Genomic DNA, 15,128 nt, shown 5'->3' with positions numbered 1-15,128 from the left:
TTGAAAATACCTTGAATGATTGATTGGATAAGCTCTTATATTACATGAAAGTGGTAAGATTGAACAACCAAGATTGTATGGTGTGTGGTGAGCCTTAGAAGGAACAAGAGGGAGGCTTTCCAATGATGCTAAGCAAAATTTCAAAAAGACACCGGCAACCTGGCAGGAATCAACCCAGGACAGAGCCGGGAAAAGGTCCTCCAGCACCCAAGGCTGAGACACCAAAGTGCGCCTCTCCATCCCTCCCACCCCAGCCGTCACACACTGATTGCTATTAGACTAAGAGGTGCCCCAGGGTCCTCAACACCTTAATCTCTAGTTATCTGAGTTGCAGTTACTGGCATGTATCCCCTTTTCTTATTTCTCTCTGCTTCAAACACAATAGGGGAATGATAGCTGAGTGAGTTGTCCACCTCCTCCTAAACTGCGCCCTGAGGATGGTGTCTCTCTCGCCTCTGCCTCGACCTGACCCTGGAAATCACAGGACAGTCTCTGGAAATTTAGTAAGGTTGTGGGGGCTTAACTGGGACCCCGAGGAAAGGCCTGGAAACAAAATTCCTGACCACGCATAGAAAACAGCTCTACAGACAAACCAAACACTGTACCTTTGAGTAGTCCTCTGACAAAATGTCAAACTTGATCACTGAAAATAAAACATGAAAGTAATAAAGTTATGACAAAAGAAAATAAAAAGTCATTTTGAAGATTACTTATGACCTCCCTTTACCATTGAAAAACAAACAAGTCCAGATGTTACTCTGAGTAGAGAAGTAACTCTCTCTTTCCTTGAATGAAAAACGGTTTCAACAAAGTTTCTACCTCACATGACCTGACTGAAAAATATTAGATTCTAAGAACATTCAGATAATTGCCCACTGGACTGATGTCACCAGAGAGGGTTTGTCTTTGGAACAGCCCATGTTTAAGTGGCTGGATAGTGTAATGGTTAACGGCCCTGCCTCTCAAACAGGAGACCAGGATTCGGATCTCAGCTCTCGGCTCTGCCTGTTCAGTAAGCCAGCACTAATTCAGTAGGAGACCTTTGGCAAGTCTCCCTTACACTGCTACTGCCAATAGAGCGCGCCCTAGTGGTTGCTGCTCTGCTCTGGCGCTTTGAGTCCGCAAGGAGAAAAGCGCAATATAAATGTTATTTGTCTTGTCTTGTCTATTCAGTAAGCCAGCACCTATTCAGTAAGGAGTCCTTGTGATCCTTGTTAACCTCCCTAACACTGCTACTGCCTATAGAGGGCGCCCTAGTGGCTGCAGCTCTGGCCCTTTGAGTCTGCCAGGAGAAAAGCACAATATAAATATTATTTGTCTTGCCTATTTTGAGTCTCTTGAGAAATCCACACAACCACAATGAAAGATACTGACCTTCGGAATCCAAACACCTTTCAAACTTCAGAGATAGTTGGTATGTGTCAAAGCAACGGACTCTAGGCTTGTACGTTCCTAAAAAACAAAATCCACCAGGAAAAGTTAAGGTGGCCACACAATGATAGATTTGCAGCAGATTTGACCATCAGATAGATTTCTGTCAGATGCCTGTCAGGTCGAATCTGACAGGAATCTGATGTGTGCCACACACTAGGAACCAATATCCAATAGATTTCAGAATGAAATATATTGAAAATCAATCTCAATGCATTATTGCACCATTAGCTCCAATGCAACTCTATGGGCTAAATGAGCCAAAAAATACAAATCCTTAATGACCAGGACAGTGATAACTTCTGATTGGTAGGTAAAAATTCACTCGCAATCAGAGGACAATCTGCTCATTTTCATTAAACTGTTTGTTAATTGAGAACAAATATTGCCTTGTGTACACCAGTTCTCAGAATCTATTTTATTTGGCCAAATAAATTTGACTTGGCAGTTGCTTAACCTTTTGGGGACCGACGTAGTTTGAATCTACGTCCAGCAGGTGGTGCTGTCGCCCTGACTGGATGTTGATTCAACGCCCGCGCTAACGAACCGCCCTGACGCGATCGTGCGCACCGGAGAGGGGAGATTAAGCTGTCATATGACAGCTGGCATCTCCCCTCAGTGATCAGGAGCCATCGCGTATAGCTGCTGATCACGTGATCACTATGATCGCCGGAGGATCATAGTGATCACTTACAGAGCTGCAGCGGTAGGGTGGGAAAGAAGAGGATCCACTCACCTTCCTGCCGTTACCCCGACGATCGGCACTCCCCTCTGTTCTGGCCGGCATCCCTGCTGTATTGACGCTAAGTGCCGGGTCCCGGCTTGATGATGTCAGTACGAGCCGGAAAGCCAGCGAGAGCGGAGGGGTCTACAGCTGCTCGTCGCTAGAGCCTGAGAGGTAAGTAAAGGCTGCCATCAATACGGGGGACACCTGGCCACCCAGGGGGGACCATACCAAAGTGCCCACAATAGGGATCCGGCTGCCTGACCCCTCCCCCCAAACGCGTCCCCCCCCCCCCCCCGCATGTAAAATGCCTGGTCCTTAAGGGGGGTAGGCAGCCGGTCCCGAAGGGGTTAACAGACAGACAAAAACAATACACAAGGACACACAGTGTAAGTAATTGCAAGTCAAGGACAGTATATACATTAAAGTGGTAGCAAACAGGGTGAGAAGTTTTCATTTTCAGTTCTATGATGTAATGCTGTCCAGTCCTAGCAGCACTTGTGTGGTTCTGCATTAAGCATGGCTACCGCCTGAGGGAAGAAGCTGTTCCTATAAGTTGTTGTTGCAACTGACCGTTATTTCTTTGCTGAAGGCAGAAGTTGGAAGATGAGGTGAGCAGGGTGAGAGGAGTTAGAGGATGAAGTAAAATGTTACCTTTGTTGACTTACTGAGAAAATAATACAAGGTTTTGAGATAGCTCAGGTCTCAGACCATTGGAAGGAAAGAAAGGATGTGATTAGTTACAATTGTATAAATAAGAACAAACATGGCAACAGTTGACAGCATCGTATTTCATCTACTGTATAGTGCATCTTGGATAGATTCCTGCGGAGGTGCAATGCAATTTGCATAGTTGGTAAACTTTCTTGCATTTGCTACTAAACAGTGTCAGCTAGACAGTTGGAGCACATAAAGGCAGTACTAGATAAGCTCATATGGATATGAAGAGGATTAAAATGTCCACAATATTATCGCCAAGATGCTCTAAGCAACATACTGTTACAATGTGGAGTGAGGGGTGGGCCGGTTCACAGTTAAAGTGGCCATACACTTAGGCCTGGTGCACACCAGAGGAGTTTTTCTGAGCGTTTTGAGTTTTTAAATCTGCTGCTAATGTTATCCTATGTGTCTGTGCACACTGGAGCAATGAGGTTTTGCAAAAAACCCCATAGCATTACATTGGGAAGAGCTTTTAGAGGTTCAAAAGCTCTTCCCAATGTAATGCTATGGGTTTTTTTTTACAAAACCTCATTGCTCCAGTGTGCATAGACACATAGGATAACATTAGCAGCAGATTTAAAAATTCAAAACGCTCAGAAAAACTCCTCTGGTGTGCACCAGGCCTTACAGATTTTTCCTGTCAATAGGCAGCAGATTCCGCTAGAAATCGATGCAACCTGATCGATTGACTATTTTTGCCTGAAATTGATCAATCACACCAGATCGATCAGCAGTAGTTCGGGTGGCAGATCGACTGCCCATAGCCTTGCACTGCATCAAACACTGCAACGATGTGGTTAGATAGATTTTGAATAGATTTCATGCTGATATCTATTAAAAATCTAAGCCTAGTGTGTGGCAGTAATAGATTCATGTGAGATCAGATTTGATCGGACAGGGATCTAGCTGATGGTCAGATCTGGTGGCCATTTATAAGTTCATGGGCACTTTTAGTCAGCCATTTGGTGCTTATGTTATTAGCACAGACATCAACCATGTAAAAAAGACGAAGGTCAGTCAGCTCAAGCAATTAGCTTTATATATACACACTTCTATATTTGTGTGGAGGAGAGAACAGCAATATTGGTACTTTATTGTGGCAAAACATGGTACGGTATATTTACACACACACACACACACACTCTCTCTCTCTATCTATCTATCTTACCAGTGGCCATAATGTATTGCCCATCCCTGGAAACTCTGATGTTGGTGCTGACTGTGGGCATGTCAAAGTCCTGAATAAGTTCGATTCTCCTCCGGACATCTATATTATAAAAAGGAGAAGGATCATAGCAATCATTTATCATCCAGTCATCAGTTACCAAGGACCACTATCACGAAAATCATAAAATACATGTAAACACAAATAAGACGTATGTTCCTTTCAGAGTAAAATGAGCCATAAATTGCTTTTTTTCCCCTATGTTGCTGTCACTTAAAGTAGTTAGAAGAAATCTGACAGAACCGACAGGTTTTGGTCTAGCCTGTCTCCTCATGGGGGATTCTTAGTTTTTTTTTTCTAAAGCACTTAGTTAATGTCAGTTGCTCCGTCCAACTCCCAAAAAAAGTGTGCAGTGAGCAGGGAGGTTGGACAGCATGTTTGTATAAATCCTTTTCAGGGACTGTCTTTAAAAATAGTAAAGGCCATGCTGAGAATCCCCCATGAAGGGATAGACTAGTCCAAAACCTGTTGGTTCTCTCAAAATTCTAGTACCTACTGTAAGTGCCAGCACCATAGGAGAAAAGTAATTTATGTCTATTGCTCTGGAAGAAACATACTTTTAATTCGTATATGTTTACATGTATTTTACATTTTTTTGCGTGTGTTCCTTAAGGCCCCGTTCACACTGCATGCGTTTCCAGCCGCGTTTTGGAAACGCGTGCAGGTGGCCGACACGCACGACATCAGACATTGCATGCAGTGCAATGTCTGATGTTCACACTGCATGCGTTCCGGACCTGTGCGGTCCGGGAACGCATGCTGCACGCATTTTTTGTAAAAACGCGTGGCTGTCCCATTCACTTTTCAGTGATGGGATCAGCCATGCAACGCATACGAACGCGTTCGTACGCCTTGCGGTCCGCGTTCTGCAGTCTGAACGGGGCCTTAAGCATTTATGCCTCCAGTACAGTATATCTACACCCGCAAAAACGTCACCTAAGCCTCAGGGGCGTAAATAGACTAACCTCCACTGCGTTCACCGCTGTTCGTGCTCGTTCATGCGCTCCCGTTCTCGCCACCCGTTAGCACGGAGATTAATGAATGGGAACTCGGTTCCCATTCATTGATCTAAGTACCCATTGCAATGATCGCTGGCTTCAAAGAGAAGCCGTGATCATTCTGTAAAAAAAAAAAAAAAATTTACACATTCACACTTCACTTCCTGTAAGCGTACATAGTACCCTTATGCTGGGAATCCACCATTAGATATTTTGGCAGATAGATAGTTCGATCATTTCCTACATGGACCATCTTAGTTTCAATCATTTTTTTGATCGGCTTTTCATAGAAGTGAATGGAAATTGTTAAGAAAATCGATCGGAAATAAGAACGGACAGTAAATCGTCTGAAAAAATCTCGTGTATTCCCAGCATTACAGGGCGCTTAGAAAAAAAATGACAGGACATCTTGTGGACAAATAGTAAAATTACACATACATTGATTTTAATTATCCCCCCCCCCCCCCCCCCCCACACACACACACACACCCCATTCACATTTAAAATTAACCCTTCCCTCCCACACTCTCCCATAGTCCCCCCAAATATAAAGTACCCCATAAAAAAGATGACAATAACAAATACATAAATAGTTACCTTAGGGACTAAACTTTTTTTTAATATGTACACCAAGAAGGTATTATTACTGTTATTTTTTTAAATTATGGGCTTGTAAATAGTGATGGATGCAAAACTGAAAAAAATGAAGTTTTATTTCCAAATAAAATATTGGCACCGATACCACCCAAAATGTAGCAAAACAAGATATGGATCATTTAGATGTGATGAATAGTAATAAAGTTATTGGAGAATGAATGGGAGGAAGGCTGAAGTGTGAAACTTACTCGGAAAATTGCTCGGAATAAGGTGAAAATACACTGAAGGATGAAGTGGTTAAACCCAAGACCTTATGCTAGGTATACACCATACAATTTTCCAGGGCTGTGGAGTCGGAGTCCGGGTCGTGGAGTCGGAGTCGTGGAGTCGGGCAATTTTGGGTGCCTGGAGTCGGAGTCGGGAAAAAATGCACCGACTCCGACTCCTAATGAATTTGTAACTGTAATTAAAATAGAAAATATGATAAAATGTTCTATTTCTCAGATAATAGTCATTAAAAATAATGTATATATACAGTATATATACAGTAATAGCTGTGCTTAGTCCACAAAAATGAAATAAACCAATCAAAATTAGTTACTTGTGCTGCTTCAATAAAGCAGTCCCCGTATTTTTAAGGTCAGATATACATATCTGATTGTGACTGTATATATGATGTGTACACAGGAATCTCTTATATATACTAAATAACATCTATGCTGTAAGAATAAAGCCTGATGTGTAGCTGCAGGGGCGTAACTAGAAATCACTGGGCCCCCCTGCGAATATTTGGATGGGGCCCCCCCATAGGTGCCAAATAATCGTAATGGGGCAGCGTTTCACTGTAAATTAATTGTAAAGTGGGCAGCATTTTACCAGACAATCGTAATGTGGGCCAGAAAATCGTAATGTGGGCAGAGTTCACCAGAAAATCGTAATGTGGGCAGAGTTCACCAGAAAATCGTAATGTGGGCACCAGTCACCAGAAAATCGTAACGTGAGCAGCAGTCACCAGAAAATCCTAATGTGGGCAGCAGTCACCAGAAAATTGTAATGTGGGCAGCAGTCACCAGAAAATCGTAACATGAGCAGCAGTCACCAGAAAATTGTAACGTGGACAGCATTCACCAGACGATCGAAATGTGGGCAGCGTTCACCAGAATATCGTAATGTGGGCAGAGTTCACCAGAAAATCGTAATGTGGGCAGCGTTCACCAGAAAATTGTAACGTGGGCAGCAGTCACCAGAAAATTGTAACGTGGACAGCATTCACCAGACAATCGTAACGTGGGCAGTGTTCACCAGAAAATGGTAATGTGGGCCAGAAAATCGTAATGTGGGCAGAGTTCACCAGAAAATCGCAATGTGGGCAGCAGTCACCAGAAAATCGCCATGTGGGCAGCAGTCACCAGAAAATCGCAATGTGGCCATCAGTCACCAGAAAATTCTAATGTGGGCAGCAGTCACCAGAATATCGTAATGTGGGCAGCAGTCACCAGAAAATCCTAATGTGGGCAGCAGTCAGTCACCAGAATATCATAATGTGTGGGCAGCACACACCAGAAAATCCTAATGTGGGCAGCAGTCACCAGAATATCCTTATGTGGGCAGCAGTCACCAGAATATCCTTATGTGGGCAGCAGTCACCAGAATATCCTTATGTGGGCAGCAGTCACCAGAATATCCTTATGTGGGCAGCAGTCACCAGAAAATCGCAATGTGGGCAGCAGTCACCAGAAAATCGCAATGTGGGCAGCAGTCACCAGAAAATCGCAATGTGGGCAGCAGTCACCAGAAAATCCTAATGTGGGCAGCATACACCAGAAAATCGTAATGTGGGCAGCAGACACCAGAAAATCGCAATGTGGGCAGCAGACACCAGAAAATCGCAATGTGGGCAGCAGACACCTGAAAATCGCAATGTGGGCAGCAGACACCTGAAAATCGCAATGTGGGCAGCAGACACCTGAAAATCGTAATGTGGGCAGCAGACACCTGAAAATCGCAAAGTGGGCAGCAGACACCTGAAAATCATAATGTGGGCAGCAGACACCTGAAAATCGTAATGTGGGCAGCAGACACCAGAAAATCGCAATGTGGGCAGCAGACACCTGAAAATCGCAATGTGGGCAGCAGACACCTGAAAATCGCAATGTGGGCAGCAGACACCTGAAAATCGTAATGTGGGCAGCAGACACCTGAAAATCGCAAAGTGGGCAGCAGACACCTGAAAATCATAATGTGGGCAGCAGACACCTGAAAATCGTAATGTGGGCCGCAAACACCTGAAAATTGTAATGTGGGCAGCAGACACCTGAAAATCGCAATGTGGGCAGCAGTGACCAGAAAATCGCAATGTGGGCAGCAGTGACCAGAAAATCGCAATGTGGGCAGCAGACACCTGAAAATCGCAATGTGGGCAGCAGACACCAGAAAATTGCAATGTGGGCAGCAGTGACCAGAAAATCGTAATGTGGGCAGCAGACACCTGAAAATCGCAATGTGGGCAGCAGACACCTGAAAATCGCAATGTGGGCAGCAGACACCTGAAAATCGCAATGTGGGCAGCGGTGACCAGAAAATCGTAATGTGGGCAGCAGACACCTGAAAATCGCAATGTGGGCAGCAGACACCTGAAAATCGCAATGTGGGCAGCAGACACCAGAAAATCGTAATGTGGGCAGCAGACACCTGAAAATCACAATGTAGGCAGCAGACACTAGAAAAAAAAATGCACCTGTGAAAAAAAACAATTCACTTACCTGACAGAAGTCTTCTCCTCTCCCGGCATCTGGCTCGCAGCTCCCCGAGTCCTCCTGCAGCACATCTCCCGCGCTGACAGGCAGAGTGCAGGGCTACGGCAAGATGGCTGCCGAAGCCCTGTACTAGAGACACAAATAGTCTCCAGTGCAGGGCTTCTTCGGCGGCCATCTTGCCGTAGCCCTGCTCTGCCTGCCGGAGACTATGCAGGCTGCTGGAGTGGGGCTGCGGGGAATGAACTGGTGCAGCGTCTAATAGACGCTGCGGCCAGTTGAGCACCTTGCTGGGGGGTCCAGAGCAGCGATCCCCCCACGCACAGTGAGCGGGCCCCAGAGCAGCCCCGGGCCCCCCTGCGGCTGAGGGGGTCGCATCCCCGGTAGGTACGCCGGTGTGTAGCTGTGTCACTAATAGAGATGATCAATGAGATGGAAATAATTCTGCACTGATGCTGATTTATGCAAATGTATGCACTCCCTTTGCTCATGAAATCAAATAATTTGATATGTTGTTAAAATTTGGTTTGGTGACTACAAATTAAAGGGTACCTGAGACGGATGAAAAGTAAAGTTTTATACATACATGGGGCTTCCTCCAGCCCCCTTCAGGCTAATCAGTCCCTCGCTGTCCTCCACCACCCAGATCTTCTGCTACGAGTCCTGGTAATTCAGCCAGTCAGCGCTGTCCGGCCAAATGCCGCTCCCACAGCCAGGAACATTCTGCACCTGCGCAATAGTGCTGCACAGGTGTAGTATGCTCCTGGCGGCGGAGTGTGTGCATGCGCACTACGCCCGACTGGCTCAATTACCTGGACTCATAGCAGAAGATCCAGGTGGTGGAGGAGGATAACGAGGGACTGATTATCCTGAAGGCGGCTGGAGGAAGCATCAGGTATGTATAAAACTTTAATTTCATCTGTCTCAGGTTTACTTTGTTACACAGTAGTACTATACTCTACATATGCACTCCCCACAGAGCTGCAGGGAATCCACTGAGAATGCTGTGCACATTGAACACAGAGGTGTTGTCTGTCACCCATAAACCTTGTTCAGATTGTGCATGAAGAATGTGTAATAGAGGAAGAATCTCCTCATTCCCCTGCAGAGTACCTGCACATCATTCTTACATGTACCCACACTTACATTGCCCAGGGCCTGATAGATGTTCTTTGTTCCGGTTTGTACCTTTTACAAGTACTCTTACCAAGGACTAGTTTTAGTCTAAAGGGAATAAATATAGTAGTCTACATATCCTTCTCACTTCAGTTGTCTTGTAAAATTCCTAAGCGTTGGCAGTTAAGAGACGAATTTCATGTTACATACTTTTAATCAACAAAATTGTAATATGCAAATTAGAGGAGTCGGAGTCGAGGAGTCGGTGGAATCCTAAACTGAGGAGTCGGAGTCGGTGGATTTTTGGACCGACTCCACAGCCCTGCAATTTTCTGGCAGATTTACCTGCCAGATTGATTATTTCCAACATTTTGATCGATTTTTCAATCTTTTTTTTTTTATTTTTTGATATTCTATTTTCGTTTAGTTCTATAAAAAAGGATTGAAAAACTATTAAGAAAACAATAGGAAAAAAAAAATTGAGCAAAATTCAGATTGCACATGTTGGAAATAATTGACCTGGAAGGCAAATATGCCAGAAAATTGTATGGAGTGTACCTAGAATTAGGATTAACACTGTTGTCTTAAAATGATAATTACTTACCCACATCTTTTTTCTGTAGTGCTCTCTTCTTACGATCTGACAACCACTGGAATGCAGAAATGAGACCAACCATAACGATAAAATACAATTTTTTTGTACGCATAAATTAAACAATCTGAATACAGTATAAGGAAAAACATCTCTAAACTGAGAAAGATATGGATTTTTGCTTTTAAAATAATACCAGTTGCCTGACTCTTCTGCTGATCCTGAGTCTCTAAAGGTGCGTACACACATGCGACTATAGTCATTTGAAACGATCGTTCCCCGATCATTTCAAACGACGATCGTTTGAAAAAAAGCAGCCAACGACCTAACGACAGACAAGCTAGATCGTTCAAAACTAACGATCTAGCTTGGCGGATTTTTCCCAACGACGATCGTTTGCAAAAGTAGTACATCGTTGGAAACGGTCGTTCGTACTAGGCTTGACATGCGCATTTCACTATTTCTCCATGGAACTTTTCATTTTTATGCGCAAGCGCAATAGTTGCTTTATGTGATGTAACGTTCGTTTTAACGATCAGATCATTACACACCTTTTAAAACTAACTTTACTTAGGTCGTTCCTTCTTCAATTAAACTGACAGTGTAGAAAGCACGCTCCTGACCGTGCGGACAGCGCAAGCGCCCTCTGACCCGCATGGGCAGCGCAAGCACCCCCTGACCGTGCGGACAGCGCAATCGCCCCTGACCGTGCGGACAGCCCAAGTGCCTCCAACCCCTGTGGACTGCACAAGCACCCCCTGCCAGTGCGGACAGCGTAAGCGCCCCCTGACCACGTGGAAAGCGCAAGCGCCCCCTGACCATGTGGACAGCGCAAGTGCCCCCTCACTGTGCAGACAGTGCAAGTGCCCCCTCACTGTGCAGACAGCGCAAGTGTCCCCTCACTGTGCAGACAGCGCAAGCGTCCCCTCACTGTGCAGACAGCGCAAGCGTCCCCTCACTGTGCAGACAGCGCAAGCGCCCCCTCACTGTGCAGACAGCGCAAGCGCCCCCTCACTGTGCAGACAGCGCAAGCGCCCCCTCACTGTGCAGACAGCGCAAGCGTCCCCTCACTGTGCAGACAGCGCAAGCGTCCCCTCACTGTGCAGACAGCGCAAGTGCCCCCTCACTGTGCAGACAGCGCAAGTGCCCCCTCACTGTGCAGACAGCGCAAGTGCCCCCTCACTGTGCAGACAGCGCAAGTGCCCCCTCACTGTGCAGACAGCGCAAGTGCCCCCTCACTGTGCAGACAGCGCAAGTGCCCCCTCACTGTGCAGACAGCGCAAGTGCCCCCTCACTGTGCAGACAGCGCAAGTGCCCCCTCACTGTGCAGACAGCGCAAGTGCCCCCTCACTGTGCAGACAGCGCAAGTGCCCCCTCACTGTGCAGACAGCGCAAGTGCCCCCTAACTGGGCAGACAGCGCAAGTGCCCCCTAACTGGGCAGACAGCGCAAGTGCCCCCTAACTGGGCAGACAGCGCAAGTGCCCCCTAACTGGGCAGACAGCGCAAGTGCCCCCTAACTGCGCAGACAGCGCAAGTGCCCCCTAACTGCGCAGACAGCGCAAGTGCCCCCTAACTGCGCAGACAGCGCAAGTGCCCCCTAACTGCGCAGACAGCGCAAGTGCCCCCTAACTGCGCAGACAGCGCAAGTGCCCCCTAACTGTGCAGACAGCGCAAGTGCCACCCTAACTGTGCAGACAGCGCAAGTGCCACCCTAACTGTGCAGACAGCGCAAGTGCCACCCTAACTGTGCAGACAGCGCAAGTGCCACCCTAACTGTGCAGACAGCGCAAGTGCCACCCTAACTGTGCAGACAGCGCAAGTGCCACCCTAACTGTGCAGACAGCGCAAGTGCCCCCTAACTGTGCAGACAGTGCAAGTGCCACCCTAACTGTGCAGACAGCGCAAGTGCCCCCAAACTGTGCAGACAGCGCAAGCGCCCCATGACCGCGCAAGTACCCCGAACATGCGGACAGTGCAATCGCCCCCTGATCGTGTGGACAGCGCAAGCGCCCCCTGACCGTGCTGACAGCGCAAGCGCCCCCTGACCGTGCTGACAGCGCAAGCGCCCCCTGACCGTGCTGACAGCGCAAGCGCCCCCTGACCGTGCTGACAGCGCAAGCGCCCCCTGACCGTGCTGACAGCGCACCGTGCTGACAGCGCAAGCGCCCCCTGACCGTGCTGACAGCGCAAGCGCCCCCTGACCGTGCTGACAGCGCAAGCGCCCCCTGACCGTGCTGACAGCGCAAGCGCAACCCTGACCGTGCGGACAGCGCAAGCGCAACCCTGACCGTACGGACAGCGCAAGCGCAACCCTGACCGTACGGACAGCGCAAGCGCAACCCTGACCGTACGGACAGCGCAAGCGCAACCCTGACCGTACGGACAGCGCAAGCGCAACCCTGACCGTACGGACAGCGCAAGCGCAACCCTGACCGTACGGACAGCGCAAGCGCAACCCTGACCGTACGGACAGCGCAAGCGCAACCCTGACCGTACGGACAGCGCAAGCGCAACCCTGACCGTACGGACAGCGCAAGCGCAACCCTGACCGTACGGACAGCGCAAGCGCAACCCTGACCGTACGGACAGCGCAAGCGCAACCCTGACCGTACGGACAGCGCAAGCGCAACCCTGACCGTACGGACAGCGCAAGCGCAACCCTGACCGTACGGACAGCGCAAGCGCAACCCTGACCGTACGGACAGCGCAAGCGCAACCCTGACCGTACGGACAGCGCAAGCGCAACCCTGACCGTACGGACAGCGCAAGCGCAACCCTGACCGTACGGACAGCGCAAGCGCAACCCTGACCGTACGGACAGAGCAAGCGCAACCCTGACCGTGCAGACAGCATAATCGCCCCCTGACCGTGCGGACAGCGCAAGCGCCCCCTGACCGTGCCCCCTGACCGTGCAGACAGCATAAGCACCCCATGACCGCATGGACAGCGCAAGTACCTCCTGATCGCTGTGGACTGCACAAACCTGACCGTGCACACAGCACAAGCACTCCTGATCATGCGGACAGACAACATACTCACTCTTGACCCTACTGGGTATGTAGACAGCCAAAGTATAAAGTATAGTTAGGCACAGTACACTATGGGCACACCTTCCTGCAGCCACTGCATGTACTCTGGTGTCCCTCTGCAGGTAATGTCACTCACCTCGGGCAGGGACTTCCCGCAGCTCAGATTGTAGATCTTCACATCATTGATATTAGAGACCTGCATGGCTTTAACGTCAGGGCACCATCAGCCAGCAACATTACAACTACACACAGCACTGTCCAGGAAGGAAGGAACACACGTGTTGCAGCAATCGCGAGACTCGCACAGTGTTACGTAAGCCAGATGGCGGAAGTCACGTGACTCTTGGCTGGCAGCGCCGTCGTGGGCCCGCCATATTGTGAGTGGCAGGGAAGCCTGGTGCACTGCAGTACCACTGGTGCCCGGGAGTCGTCTCCTGTTTCTGTCATAATGATGTCTGCTGTAAACTGCGGTTGTTGTGATTGCTGGTTGACCTTATTTTGCCTGCCCTATTTTAAAGGGCATCAATTTTTGTTTTGCAAAGTTTTTATCTATGATATATTTTACAATAAGTTAACTAAGTAAAACTTTTATATCTAGATTGCATTGTGGCTTCTTTTTGCATAACAATATTTTGGTTCGCAACTTTTGCCAGCAAGTGGAAACTCTCGTTTAAAAAAGGAATATAATATTTATATGCCACTCTCACATCTTTCATAGCACCTTTTAGAAGACACTGAACCATTCTGTCACTTAAACTGGGCATGCCCTGTATTATTTATATTCCATCAGGCATAGCTCCCAACTGTTCCTCTTTTGGAGGGACAGTCCAACTTTGGTCACCCAATCCCTCTTTCTTCCTTATTGGTCTCTCTTTCAGGTCTTATGTGCAGATCTGTATTAATATATGTATTTGTCTCCTGGAAAATGTGTTTAACTGTCTCTAAACTTTATTCCAAACAATTAAATTGATAGTTTTTTCTTATTTTAAAATGAAGTACAATACAATAATACAATAACATTTGTAAAGCGCTTTTCTCCCATAGGACTCAATGCGCATAGCTGTGTCTCAGATTAATACAGGGTTTCAGGCTGGGTTGTGTTACAGAGGAGATAGTCAGATGTTCATGAATGCCAGACTGAAAAGGTAGGTTTTCAGTTTAGACTTAAATGCTTCCAGGGATGGGGCTGTCCTGATTGGGTGTGGCAGGGAGTTCCAAAGTGTAGGGGCAGCATGACAAAAGGCTCTGTCTCCAAAGGTTTTGAGGTGGACTCTGGGGGTGACCAAGGTGTTACGTCCTTTTGATCTAAGATTGTGGGGGGTGTGATGTAGTTGCAACAAGTCCTTCAGGTATCCAGGGCCCAGATTGTGCAAGGATTTGAATGTCAGTAAGCCAATCTTAAACAGAATTCTCCATTTTATCGGTAGCCAGTGGAGTGAGCTCAGGGTTGGTGTTATGTGGCAATGGCGGGGTTGGCTCGTTAACAGCCTTGCGGCGGCATTCTGTACTAATTGCAGGCGGCGTAAGTCTTTCTTATGCAGGCCTGTGTAGAGGACGTTGCAGTAGTCTAACCTTGATGTGACGAAGGCATGAACTAGGGTTGGAAGATCCTCTGAAGGAATTAGGTGTTTAATCCTTGCAATATTCCTTAGGTGAAAGAAGGAATGTTTCACAACAGCTGAGATTTGATTCCTGAAGCTTAATTTCCCATCAATCAGTACTCCCAGGCTGCGCACACAGTCTGAGTTGTTCAGGTCTGAGCTCCCTATCCTTAGCGGTGTTGGTTGAGACTGGAGCTGCTTTGCTGTTGAGCCCTGGCCCTCGATAACAAGAACCTCAGTTTTGTCAGCATTATTGACTATATTATTGATTTTAAAAAGGACCAGTGTAGCTTGAATGATAAAGCTACATTTTTTTTTTTTTTGCATTTAATCTTTTAAAA

The 15,128-nt window shown here is 47.4% G+C and overlaps 1 protein-coding gene across 1 annotated transcript in view; it reads right to left on the bottom strand.

Annotated features, from left to right (window-relative positions):
* The window catches only part of NOL10 (nucleolar protein 10), a 115,141-nt gene extending 101,652 nt beyond the window's left edge, over positions 1–13,489 (bottom strand). The window contains exons 1-5 of the mRNA XM_068280302.1: positions 13,323–13,489; positions 10,169–10,214; positions 4,044–4,142; positions 1,375–1,452; positions 606–643 (exon numbers count right to left, since the gene is read on the bottom strand). Coding sequence (XP_068136403.1) covers positions 606–643; positions 1,375–1,452; positions 4,044–4,142; positions 10,169–10,214; positions 13,323–13,388 — 327 coding nt within the window. The 5' untranslated portion in view covers positions 13,389–13,489. The remainder of the gene's footprint in view (positions 1–605; positions 644–1,374; positions 1,453–4,043; positions 4,143–10,168; positions 10,215–13,322) is intronic.
* Positions 13,490–15,128: the final 1,639 nt, after the last annotated feature.

This window comes from Hyperolius riggenbachi, chromosome 4 (assembly GCF_040937935.1).
Source record: "Hyperolius riggenbachi isolate aHypRig1 chromosome 4, aHypRig1.pri, whole genome shotgun sequence".
NCBI classification, from domain to species: domain Eukaryota; kingdom Metazoa; phylum Chordata; class Amphibia; order Anura; family Hyperoliidae; genus Hyperolius; species Hyperolius riggenbachi.
This window is presented reverse-complemented; position numbering and strand designations above follow the sequence as displayed.